The sequence below is a fragment of the Narcine bancroftii genome, chromosome 4, assembly GCF_036971445.1.
Source record: "Narcine bancroftii isolate sNarBan1 chromosome 4, sNarBan1.hap1, whole genome shotgun sequence".
Taxonomy (NCBI): Eukaryota; Metazoa; Chordata; class Chondrichthyes; order Torpediniformes; family Narcinidae; genus Narcine; species Narcine bancroftii.
The window spans coordinates 256,635,919-256,648,057 of record NC_091472.1 but is presented as its reverse complement, the minus strand read 5'-3'; the positions used below and the strand labels follow the sequence as shown (position 1 = coordinate 256,648,057).

Genomic DNA, 12,139 nt, shown 5'->3' with positions numbered 1-12,139 from the left:
CTCAAAAGGATTTTACCACAGCACTCAGCCCTGGAAAAAAAGACAGGGACAAAGATGCAAACTTCTTCCCCAAACTCAATGTTTATGCATTAACAGGGATAAAATAAATCAAACTGAAAAGATTATCCAGTCCAGGAAGTTTGACAATATAGATCAAATGACCTGAACAGAAAGGGGAAAGTGGAAAAAGGAAGAGACTTCCTTAATGTCCATAACGTGGTGGAATTTCCAATTGAAATGCTAAATTTAATACTTGTTTGAGATAAAGTTCCAATAATCTTCCCAGAATATGGCTACATTGCAAGACTGCTATATAAAACTAGAATGGATGTCAACCACAGGGGCATGATTACTTAAAAACAACAAATAGAATTCTAACAGTGAAGAACCTTTCCAAATACATATTTGGAGAGAAAGAAATCAGTGCAGTTAGAGAAGTAAATCTCTACAGATGCACTGGCACTGACTGATTGGCTGGTTAATATTCCACTGCTCCAATTGTATAGAGTTCTTCAAAAATACAAATAATTGAATATGTTCTCAAGCTTTCCCCACAGGTCAGTTTGTACCGTACTTCACTTAAATCTCAGATGTGGGAATAGGTGCATTTCTAGAGGCATTATTATTGTTTCTGAGTATCTAAGCTAGGAGTATGGAATGAAAATGAAAACTAATGTTTAGGTATATAAAAGTGAGGTTCAGAATTTATTGCCCTTGGTGAGGCATTGATCAGAGTCACTTGATTTAAGGATTAAAAAAAGCACATTGGTGGAAAAAGCCACCCAGGAGTGTCATGGTTCTGTAATTTACTGTATGAAAGATGAAAGCAGAATCCCATAACGTTTGGGGAAAAAAAACCCTGCAAAGGCAGTTGGTTTCATGACCTACAATGCTCTGGAGTGTAATGGCATGGGGGGGGAAGAAAAAAATAAATAAAATCGGAGCAGTTCTTTTTTGTTCAGCATGAAACATTATGCAACACATTTCAATAATCAGCATCCAAGAGGATCCCAAAACCCAGCAGCAATAGGTATGGACCACACAGGGTTACTTAAATAAAAGTAGATTTTAATTATATTTGACCAAGAAAAAAGAATTAAACTTTAACTTATTACTTAACCTACCTAATCTACTTAATCCCCCCTCTAATACTAACTGCAGGTGAGTGCAATGTATATTTAAGATTAGAAAAGTTCTTTGGATCACAGCCCAATCTCACTGGTTGCAGGCAATTCTTGTACTGTGCACAGAAGTTAGCACTAACGAAGTTCACCAGTCTTTGGTGCTTCACAGGCAAATGGTTACCACTTAGGAAGGTTCTTGCTGGTTTTCAGAGAGATTCCTTTTGTTTCAGGACATCCGCACCCGATTCCCTTCCAACCAGTCTTGCTGACGAAACTTTTCCCCTTCAGGGTTCTCCAGATGATCCTCTTTCTTTCGGGACACCTCAGACAGCTGGTCTTCTCCTTTGACCAGACAGCCTTCCAAAAGTTTGTCATCTTTGTTCTTATGGAATTGATTTCTGTATCTCTCTTCTGTTTCACTCCCTCCCTCTCTGAGAGCAAAACTGTTTTGGCCTGCCTGCAAAGATCACATGCTCCCCCAGGCCAGCTGCTGAATGTTTCTACTTCGTTGCTCCTCTGCAAAAAGCATTCTGTAAAATTCCTGCAAATATACTGTGTTTTAAAATGTTTGTGTGAAACCTGCTCTAGCAATTCCTCCCAAGCCACCTCTAAATACACTGTCACAGTACATTGGTCTCTGTAGTGCATCTGTACAATTTCTGCTTCTTCTTATGCAGCATGAAGACCACTTACAGACAGATCTGACACCTACCTGTTCCATAGTGATGGCAACTCTTCTTGCAAGTCAATATTAATTTCCTCAAATACTTTCTGGGCTTTTAAAAATTCTTCTTCTGCCTTTAACACAAGATCAAGAAAAATAACATTTTATTAACAATTGAAATATTGAAAATCAAACCATCAAGAAGATTGGTGTTCATTTGCACGATCAAGCACTAATCAAGGACAGATCTACATTCACTATTCGCAGGAAGTCTAATTTAAACCATCTCTACCCTGTACGTGATCCCACAGGAAGAGGGCAAGGTATTGGGATGAGCTGTATTGCTCTTGCAAAGAATGGTAATGAACTTTAGAAGCTGAAGTCTCTTTCTATACTATTTTTATTCTACGATTCTAATTCCAAATCACAAACTGCTCTTGGTTCACTATTCCCCCAACAATCAATTCTACTCTCCCCTGCCCAAACATCAAGGGATACAATATCAATACTTTCATGTCGCACAGGGGAAAAGGTTGTGGTGGAGAGAGATGGTAGGTGCAGTAAAATTGTTACAGTGTTATGGAGCCAATATGATGTACCGGTAAAATAGTAGTTTAGCCAAATATTAAACTGGACAATAAATATATTGAATATTGCAGAAGTTAGGTGGGATGAACATTCATTCCTCTTGGAAAGTCACTGCATTTGCTTTGAGATCTTGCGGTGAAAAACAGTTCATTCCCCCCCCTCCCCCCGCCACCCCCCACAAAATTTTTGGGAGCAATTTGCTGTAGGAAATTATGTTGGGAGGAAAGAATGATGATACAGTTCAACTCCGATTATCCGAAATCGGTTTCTCCAAAATCCTCAGTTACCTGAAAATTTTTCGGAGCTGAACTGACCAGGGACCTTGGGCTCCCGGGCAGCGGCAGGGACCTCAAGCGTAGGAGCAGGGCTTCGGTGGGGAGGAGTCAGTGATGGCCGACATTATTTTTGGTGAGAATTAAACATTATTTTAATGTTTAAAAAGCCTTACCTTGTTGTTTGTTGATATTTAAACACTGTTTCAAGTGATTTGCTGTTGCTACTGGGCTGCTTTTAGAAAATGATCACTTCTCCGAAAAAAATTATTCGACCATTTCGGAAAATTGGAATTGTACTGTAAATATTGGCTTCGGAAGTGCAGCCAATACTTTAACAGTGAACTTGCTTATCGCTAAATTAATTTGAAGAAAAACTAAAGATCACTGGTTCTCAACCTTTTCCAATCCAGACTACCTTTAATATTCCTTTACTGTGAACCACTTGTAACAAACCCACAAATTACTAGTGGGGGAGCTGGCAACTAAGCATTCACCAATGAGATCTTTGTTTTTGTGGGCAAACTTGGAATGTCTCTCGTCATCACCTCACAATCTCATTTTATATATTACTACACTTGTTTATTATGTCTTTAATATTTGCCATTGCTACCAGCAATCTACAAGTGGAGAAATACCCATTTTGAAAGGAACCCAAATTAAGTCAATTAGCAACAGGCTTTGGATAATAAAAAGAATGGACTGCAATTAAATTGCACTAGAACCCCATAGTTTTTTTTAAATTCTACTGGCCTCAAGTGAAACATCAAAAATATAGCAGGGCAGGGAAAAACTTTTCTGAACTGTCCATTAGTCTAAAAGTATTATAAATGTGCTGTAGAAACTCAGCAGATCACAGCATCTATAGGAAGTAAAGGGTAACCAATGTTTTGGATCTGAGCCCTTCGTAAGGTACAAGCAAAAGCAGGCAGGTGTTTAAATAAAGAGGTGGAGGAGGGGGGTGGTGAAGGGAGAGACAGAGAGCAGATAGTAGCAGGAGAGGAGCACATCCAACATGATAACCATCTCCCTTCTTGTTGGATATCCTTTACTTCGTATGAATGCTGCATGACCTGCTGAGTTTCACCAGCACAATTTGCAAATTGCACTAGGCCCCAGCATCTCCGGACTCTCGTTCAATGGAAAAGTTGGCAGACTGAAGGAAATTTTCTTTCCACCTATCTCGTGTTTTGGACTTGTTTCCAGGTTCAAATTCACAGCTAGCCTGCCTGTGGCTGAGAGTTCATTTATATCTTCTCCTGAATTAAACATTATCACAGAATTGTGTCAACATTTCTGGCTGACAACCAGAGAATTACAAATGGGTTCCAAAGTTCGAGGCGAACTCAAGACTCAGCCCATCCTGATAGCATGCAGAAAGCAGAGAACCAGGCAGTTTAGCCCCAAATTGGTCTGTGCCAATGCTTGTACCTCCTACCAAGTAGAGCCCTTTCCCTTCTGAGTCAGACACAACACGGATACAGGCCTTTCAGCCCAAGTCAGCATCAATAATCAACTATTCAATGTTTATCCAATTTTCAAATTTGCATCTTTGCTCATGTCCTCAACTACACCAATAGCGAGTTTTACATTCCAATGATTAGACAGATATTTCTTCTTGCTTTATTTCTGAATATATAATCATTTTTTTTTTAATTCCTATGATCCTAATTTTGGGGTGCTTTTACCCTCCAGCTTCTTCCCCGCTGCCATCAGATTCCTGAATGAACAATGAACACAGACACTGCCTGACTTTGACTTTTTCTTGCACTATTTTTTAAATTTTATTTTTGTCAGGTGGTTTATATAAATGTCATGCTGCTGCAAAATAAGAAAGTTTATGATATGTTCTTAATAACCTGATTCCAAATGCAGAGCAAAGCCAAATTGAAACCCCTTGAGTTAACATAGCCCACGAGGAGCACTACACCATTCAATACCCTTGCCCACCAACATCTTTTTCCAGCTGGTGAGTGCCGCTGCTGTGCCCTCCACAGCCAAAGTTGGACCATCAAACCTGTGGATTAAAATTTAGGCCACAAACTGAAAGTAAAATTGACCAAGGGTCCCAATCCAAGTCGTCAAACCTGGTGACATTAGGTGCTTAGATTACAGCTTCAGATACAGGTATTTAAACAAAAAAACAAAATCACTGATTTCAAAATTATTTCTTGAGTGGCTGCAAAGTAGATGAGAGCCCAGTCTGCTGAAAATCAACATGGGATTTCCTTCAGGATTAACTGTCAGACCACAATGCCAATACACTGTGATGGGTAGTGCATTTCTGGTCCACAAAAGTTAGACTTTATTTGCATAGCTGGACAGTGGAATCATTTGGCTAAAGCAGTGGTCTTCATACTGTTCCCCCTAAACTCACATACCACTATGTATTCCCTATGCCATGTTCTCTGTGATTAGTAAGGGATTGCTTCAGGCGGTATGTGGGTGGAAAGAAAATGTTTGAAAACCACTGTTTTAATCGTACCTAACTGACTTGTAATGTACACCATTTCCTAACTCCAAAGGAAATGGATCAATGATAATTTTTCTGAAGCAAAATATTTCAGTAACAATTGGGTCAAGAGCCATGGTTCACAACCTTTCCCCCCCCCCCCCCCCCCCGCCTCACTCACATACCACCTGAAGCAATCCCTTACCACAGAGCACATGGCATATGGAATAATTAAGAAGGAATGAGAGTTGGGGGGGGGGGGGGCACAGTGCAAAAATCACTGGGCTAAAACAATGAAGAGAAACTTCTCAGGTGACAACCCAAAACACCAACTTCTAATTCTCTCTATAGATGGTCTGATCTCCTCTGAACATTTCCAGCCTGCTTTGGTTTCAAATTTCCAACATCTCAGTTAAGTCTAAAATATTTATTTCTCCTCTTAAATGGCATACAAGTCATTCATTTACATCAAGTGAATGTAAAGAATAACCACACTGCAAAATGCACTTTTAGAGCTGTAATGGAAACAGTCTCTTCAGACATTTTCTGTGATTAACTCAATAGAACCAGCCAACTCTTTCTTATAATTACATTCAGACTTAAGTGGTGCATTACAAATAATCTCATCAATGCTCGAAGAAAACATTGTACAAATCCATACACTATTTCTTGAGCCTCAATGTATAATTTTTCCTTCACATTTCTCTAATCTTGCATACAGCAAATTCATGCTACTTCATCAGTTCAACTGGCAGAACAGATTAAAACAGGACAGAAGGAGACTATCCAGTTAAGAGATTCACACATCAGGAGAAGTGTACCAAATACACGCAATTCAGGTACAACCTCTCATCAAAAGATTGAAGGAGGCTGTCTAGTTATAGATGCACATCAGCAGAAACCAAAGAACCAAATTTACATAATACAATTTAGGTATAACGTTTCATTAGAAATGTTATTTGTTATTCTTGACCCTAATTCCAGCATGTTTTTTAAATTCTAAGCTTGAAAAACAATTTGGCTCTGCACTCCAGAACGTTTACAATCAACAAATTGTCACCTTTACCTCAACTAGCACCAACCTTGGAACCCCAAGTATCAACAAACTGTAGTGAAGAAAACTGTACATAGGAAATACCATTTAATTGGTATCGTTATTTTCACAAGTTTAGCTTGATTCAAAACCCAGAATATTTAACTTAGCAGTGCCATATTACAAGATGCTTGTTCAGAAGGGATGCAAATTGAAATGTATAGCACAGAAGGGGCCCCTTCCGCCAAAATTATCCATCCTAACTGACACCAATCTACACTAATCCCATATGCCCTGTAGCTATTCAAGTATGTAGCATCTCCATTTTTCGGCACCAATGGGGATCACAGATAACGGAAACTTACTCTTCCAATGCCTAATACAGCTGCATTAAGTATATACTGTTTAAAAGACTAAATGCAGAACAAAAAGTAATTTGAAAAAAATAAGAATTGTAGTCTTTAATTACATAAAGTTCACTTTAATCAGTTAATTCCTGTAACTTAAAATTTAAATGCGAACTTTGATTCGGCTAACCGCTACGTCAACTGTGCCGCCAAGTTTACAAATAAATCCTTATTAATATACTTAAAGATAAAGACTCTTACTCAACAAGGGATAGGGGGACACTTTTGTAGAGTCACCCCAGCAGAGAGTATCATCAGTGGCTCTTCATCCAAAGCAAATTTACTGAAAAGTTATTCAAAACAGCTACTGCAGCAGGGAACAACCACTGGCTGAATGTTTGCTCCCAACTTCACCAAGGAGTTGCATATTGCTTTGAAAACATTCACTTTTACATGAGCACCTTACTCATGCTAACAACCTGACTCACCTCCATGCAAGTGTCCTGGTCAGGCCTTCGATGCACCTTCCTCACGCTGACAACCCGACTCATCTCCTTGCAAGTGTCCTAGTCAGGTCCTCAGCGCACCTTCCTCGCGACAACAAAAAATCTGGATCTGACAATCCGACTCACCTCCACACAAGTGTAGATAGTGAAAATAATGTGCACGCTTTGAGAGGCTTTGCTTGTTCAGCGAGGCAAACTTGCACGTGTCCAACGAAGTCTCAGTACTCCACCACAGGGACCATCCACCCAATCTTATCATTCATGGTTGTTTGAGTTCCGGATAATGGGGATTCTACTGTATGTCTAAATGAAATGACACTAATTGCATCTGCCTCTACAACTTCCTCTACCTGTTTCTACCAGATAAACTCATGTCCTCTAGTTTTAGTCTTCCCTACCCTGGGGGAAATCAAAGATTCCATTTTGTCTAAGCCCTTCCATGAAATTCTAAATGGTCATCCTTTTGCCAGTGAGAATAAAGCAACCCAATTCTATTTCTCCATAGAACTACTACACTCCATTCCAGGCAATAATCTCATGAATCTCTTCTGCATCTCTGTTGAAACTATATCCTTCCTTTAGTATGGCAATGAGAACAGTACATAATACAAGAGTAATTCAACCAATCTTTCCTGCACCTGCAACAAACCCCATTCTTATATTCAATGTTTCATCCTACAAAGACGATAGCTACACTATGCTCTGGTGTCATCACTTTCAGGAATCTGATCTGCACCCTGGCACATCATTGCTCCCAAGATCAGAGTCACTTAGACAATTTTCCCCATTAAATTTTTGGAACAATACATCTCACAAAAAAAAAATCAAGTGCAACCTGGGTAAATCAGTCGTTGATTTGACCACTCATTTCCTCTTCTTTTTCAATCTTTTTATTGGTTTTAACATATGCAAAATACAATGATAAACTAAATTAATAATGAGTTACAAAAATCGAATAACAGTGAATAACGTACATATGAGTCTATGTCATTAATTGGAAAAAAAGAGGAAAAAAAAATTCTAAACTAAGAATCAAACCCAACCCTATGAGGGCTGCTGGCCAAGTTAAGGAGTCCACAACTAATAATAGTGGGATTTTTTTTAAAAAAACCAATCCACAAGTTTTGATAGTAAATGAGAAAAGGACCCCAAGAGAGTTAAAGATCCATTGCAGTATTAGAACACTTTTTTTTCTAGAGAAAGGCATGCCTTCACATCTGACAACCACGAAGTATGAGTAGGAAGAACAAAAGCATCTTTCCATCTCAGCAAAATGGCCCTTCTAGGAATGAGTGGAAAAATGCCACTACATGGGATTGTGAAGAAGCCAATATTAAATCCATTGGTCCACTCACTCCAAAAATGGCAAAAAAGGCTTGGAGTCAAGTTCATATCATTAACTAATAATAAAGTGCAAAATACCCCTTGCCAGAAATTAAAGAGAGAAGCGCATAAACAAAACATAAGATACAAAGTACCTTCCTCAGTTATGCATTTAGAAGAGATGTTAGGATAAAATTTAGCCAACTGAACCTTGGAAAAGAAGGTCCAAAGGACTACTTTAAATTGTATTGATGAATTCCCTTGTGCAAAGAGAAGGTGAGTGAACACGTTTCAAAATAGAATTCCATGTAGTTTCGGCAAATGGTTGTTGAAAGTCTTGTTCTCATATTTTCTTAATACCAACCAGGGAACTAATCCCTACATCTTAAAAGTAATTCATAAAGGGCTGAAAGCAATCCTTAATGATTAGGTTTAAAATTATATGCTTCCCAAGTAAGGTTAGGATCCAAGTCCTGGGGAAGCTTCAAAGTTAAAGAATTTAAGAAGCTCCTATTCCGTAAATAATGAAAAAAGTGAGGTTTAGGTATTCTAAATTTAATAGATAATTGTTTAAAAAGAGCAAGATTTTTGTCAATATATAGATCTAAAAAAAAATTGGATACCCAAGCTTAACCTTTGAATATAACTGTTATCTTGGACCAAAGGTTAAAAAAGTTATGTAGAACAGGGCTCATCAATAAAAACCAGAATATTTTCTAAATTGAAACCAAATTCTCAAAGTGTGTCAACCAAATTATCAGTTAACTTGGAATCCTAAAAAGGCAAGAATGCTCCAAGTATTAAAAAGAGAGAATACCTTTTGGTTGGTTTTATCTCTTGGTCAATCCATCTTGAAGCACCTCAGTATTCATTATGATGAATCCAAATAATGATACATCTAATATTCGCTGCCCAATAATAAAATCTAAAATTAGGTCATGCCAAAGACCCATTTTTAAAAAATATTTTTAAGGATTTTTATTTTACATATAAAGAGACGGGTCGCTTATTTTTCCAATAAAGGAAGAGATGAGAACCTAATGAATCAATAAAGGATTTAGGAACAAAAACAGATACAGCTTGGAAAATATATAAGAATTTAGGCAATATATTTTGAGAATATTACACGTCGAAAGAGACCATTGAGATAAGGACTCTCAACATGATTCAGTAGGGTAAGGAAATTTTCCTTAAACAAATTATTAACAATTTTAAAAGGGATAGAGGAATTTAAGAAACAGGAAGAATTCAAAACCAACATTTTACTTTTCTGTAGGTTTAATTTATAGCCTGAGAATTGACCAAATTGATTGAGATGTAGTAAAATATGTGGAACTGAATGATCAGGATTGGATATGTAAAGCAGAAAATAATCATACCTTATGAGTATTTTCAGTACTAGAGATTCCAGATATGTCTGCTGATTGCCAAAGAATGACCATTAATGGTTCCAAAGCCAAATTAATTAAGTGAGGACTTGAGGGACAACCCTGCCTGGTTCCACTATGCAGTTTAAAGGATTTAGACTTAATTGAATTTGAGGCTGTATGGGGTTAGATATATCAGTTTGATCTAATTGATAAATCAAGAACCTAAATTAAATTTCTCTCGTACACAAAATAATTCTATCAAATGCTTTTTCGGCATCTAAAAAGATAATACATTCAGAGAATGAAACTGTAGAGAAGTCAAGGGACAAATGAATTATGAGTAATCCTGGACCACTCATTTCCTAGAGTGAGAGTGGCTCTAGGGGCAATTTTCTGATGCTGCAAACTTGTCCTGGCTCCCGGTGCCATCGAACTGCAGCTCCAAACTCATTCACAATGTTGATCTACCAAAAAAACAAGGGTCAAAAGGCAGGAGGCTTCAGAGAGCTATCTTGATCTAGTACTCAAGCCTTCCAGTTATTAGTGAAAAGCCCTCCTAAACAGTGAAAGGTGGTAGAAAAATAAATTGCAAAACTGGTCTTTGAGTCTCCTTTGAGAAAAAGAACGCAGAAACCACAAAGGACTGTGGTAAGCTGACATCAAATCGCTTCAATGAAAGAGATCCCCCTTCTTGCCATTAATGGAATCAGTCATGGAGTTATGCAGCACAGAAACTGAGCCTTTATTCCAACTTTCCTACACCAAAACAATTGCTCATTTGAGTTGGTCTCATTTACTGTATTCAGCCAATATCCCTCTCACCCTTTCTTATCCATGCCTGCCTGGTGAAATGTTATGAGATTTGAAAGGCATCGGTAAAATAAATTAAAGATGTCAGGTTAAACATCAGATCTCCAGGCAAAAGACCTTGTGCTTAGTCTGTGGCCAACTGCAGACTCTCTTTGGGGAAAATTAGGTAAGAAAGCCTCAATATCCAAAGTATTTACAAGCAACTAAGGGCATTGATCCCATGCCTCCTCAAGACAATGGATCATTTACTACAGGAAAAGCACACAAAGAAATAAAATTAAACCACAATTAAACCATGATTGATCACAAACAAATACGCACTGCTGACACCTGCAACTTGGTGTCCTAAGACTTCAGAAAACTTCAAGCACAAAACAATCACATGGACAATTAAGCAAACCACAAACATTCCACACCAAAAAGGTTGCAAATGGAACAATGTGGTCACCTGATTTCGGAGCAGATTTGACTGGGCGACGATATGTGCCACCAGTTTTCCCTGGCACCACTGAGGCGCAGCTTTCTCGAGCAACGAAACAGGCTAGGATGAGGAAAACAATAAAAAGCACACAGAAAGATTATAGCAAGGGTTGGTGAGTTGGGGATTAAGAGAATGGAAGCAGAGAGTGGCAAAACATTTGTTAATCAACACCGCAGTTAAACCAGATTTTTTTCCAGCTGCGAAGAAGAGTTAAAGACAGAAAAGCAGTTAGTTGCAGCAAGTTACCAGTCATCAATAACATTGCATGGGTCCATCTGAATATAAGGATGTATCTCTAGAACCCAAAATGGCTAACAATGAAAACTTCTTAACCCACATATAGATGGTAATGGAATGCTCAACAAGTACTCAGTGATTTGTGGAGATTAATCTAAAGTTTAATGAGGTTTCACAAAGGTTAGTGCCAAGATGTTGCAGAAGTGTTTGACAGAACTGTTCCAACTCAATTCATTCACAAAAAAAAAGCTGGTGGTAGGAAGGAGGAAATAACAGGATCTTGAATGCCAGTAAAGAGACAAAACCACAAGACTTTTTACACGACCTAAATAAGTTTGAAATTTGCCAACCAAGTCACGATAACCCCTGCTGTCAAGGAAGAGGGCAAGGAACGATGTGGCTCCCTATTGGGAAAGAATAGCTTTCAAAGTAACCAGCTTTATCATACAAATGCTCCAACTCTGGCTGCACGTTAAACATTTCCAATCCAATTTAATTCGATTTTCATCAAAGAGCATTTAAGGCAATACACATACTTCAAGGAGTTTACATAGTGCAGCTCATGCAGTTTAGGACATACTCTACTAACAGGGCAGTCAACAGCTGTGACTGCATGTTGACAGACAAAGAGACTTTGTATTACAATTTCATAACTCCCTGAAAATTAAAGACATGGAGGATAAGAGAGCCAAGATATAAAGACATTCAGTACAAGAGTTGGGATATCATTTTGTCGTTGCACAATAACATTGGTCAGGCCACACTTGTATACAGTCCTATAGGAAGGATACTGCAGCAACAAAACAAAAAATAAAATCACCAGAATGTTACCTGGAGTGCATGGCCATGGTTAGCAGTTGAGATTGCATAGGATGAGATTATTTCCACTGGAGCAGGGGAGGCTGAGGAATGACTTTATTGGAGATTTTGAA

The 12,139-nt window shown here is 38.2% G+C and overlaps 1 protein-coding gene across 12 annotated transcripts in view; it reads right to left on the bottom strand.

Moving 5' to 3' along the window:
- Positions 1-12,139, bottom strand: part of LOC138761894 (myc box-dependent-interacting protein 1-like) — a 190,970-nt gene that overhangs the window by 74,075 nt on the left and 104,756 nt on the right. For 11 of the 12 annotated variants that reach the window (XM_069934809.1, XM_069934813.1, XM_069934815.1 and 8 more), the window contains 2 exons: positions 10,938-11,030; positions 1,837-1,922 (listed from right to left, as the gene is read on the bottom strand). In XM_069934809.1, coding sequence (XP_069790910.1) covers positions 1,837-1,922; positions 10,938-11,030 — 179 coding nt within the window. The remainder of the gene's footprint in view (positions 1-1,836; positions 1,923-10,937; positions 11,031-12,139) is intronic. The other variant, XM_069934816.1, reaches the window with a different exon arrangement.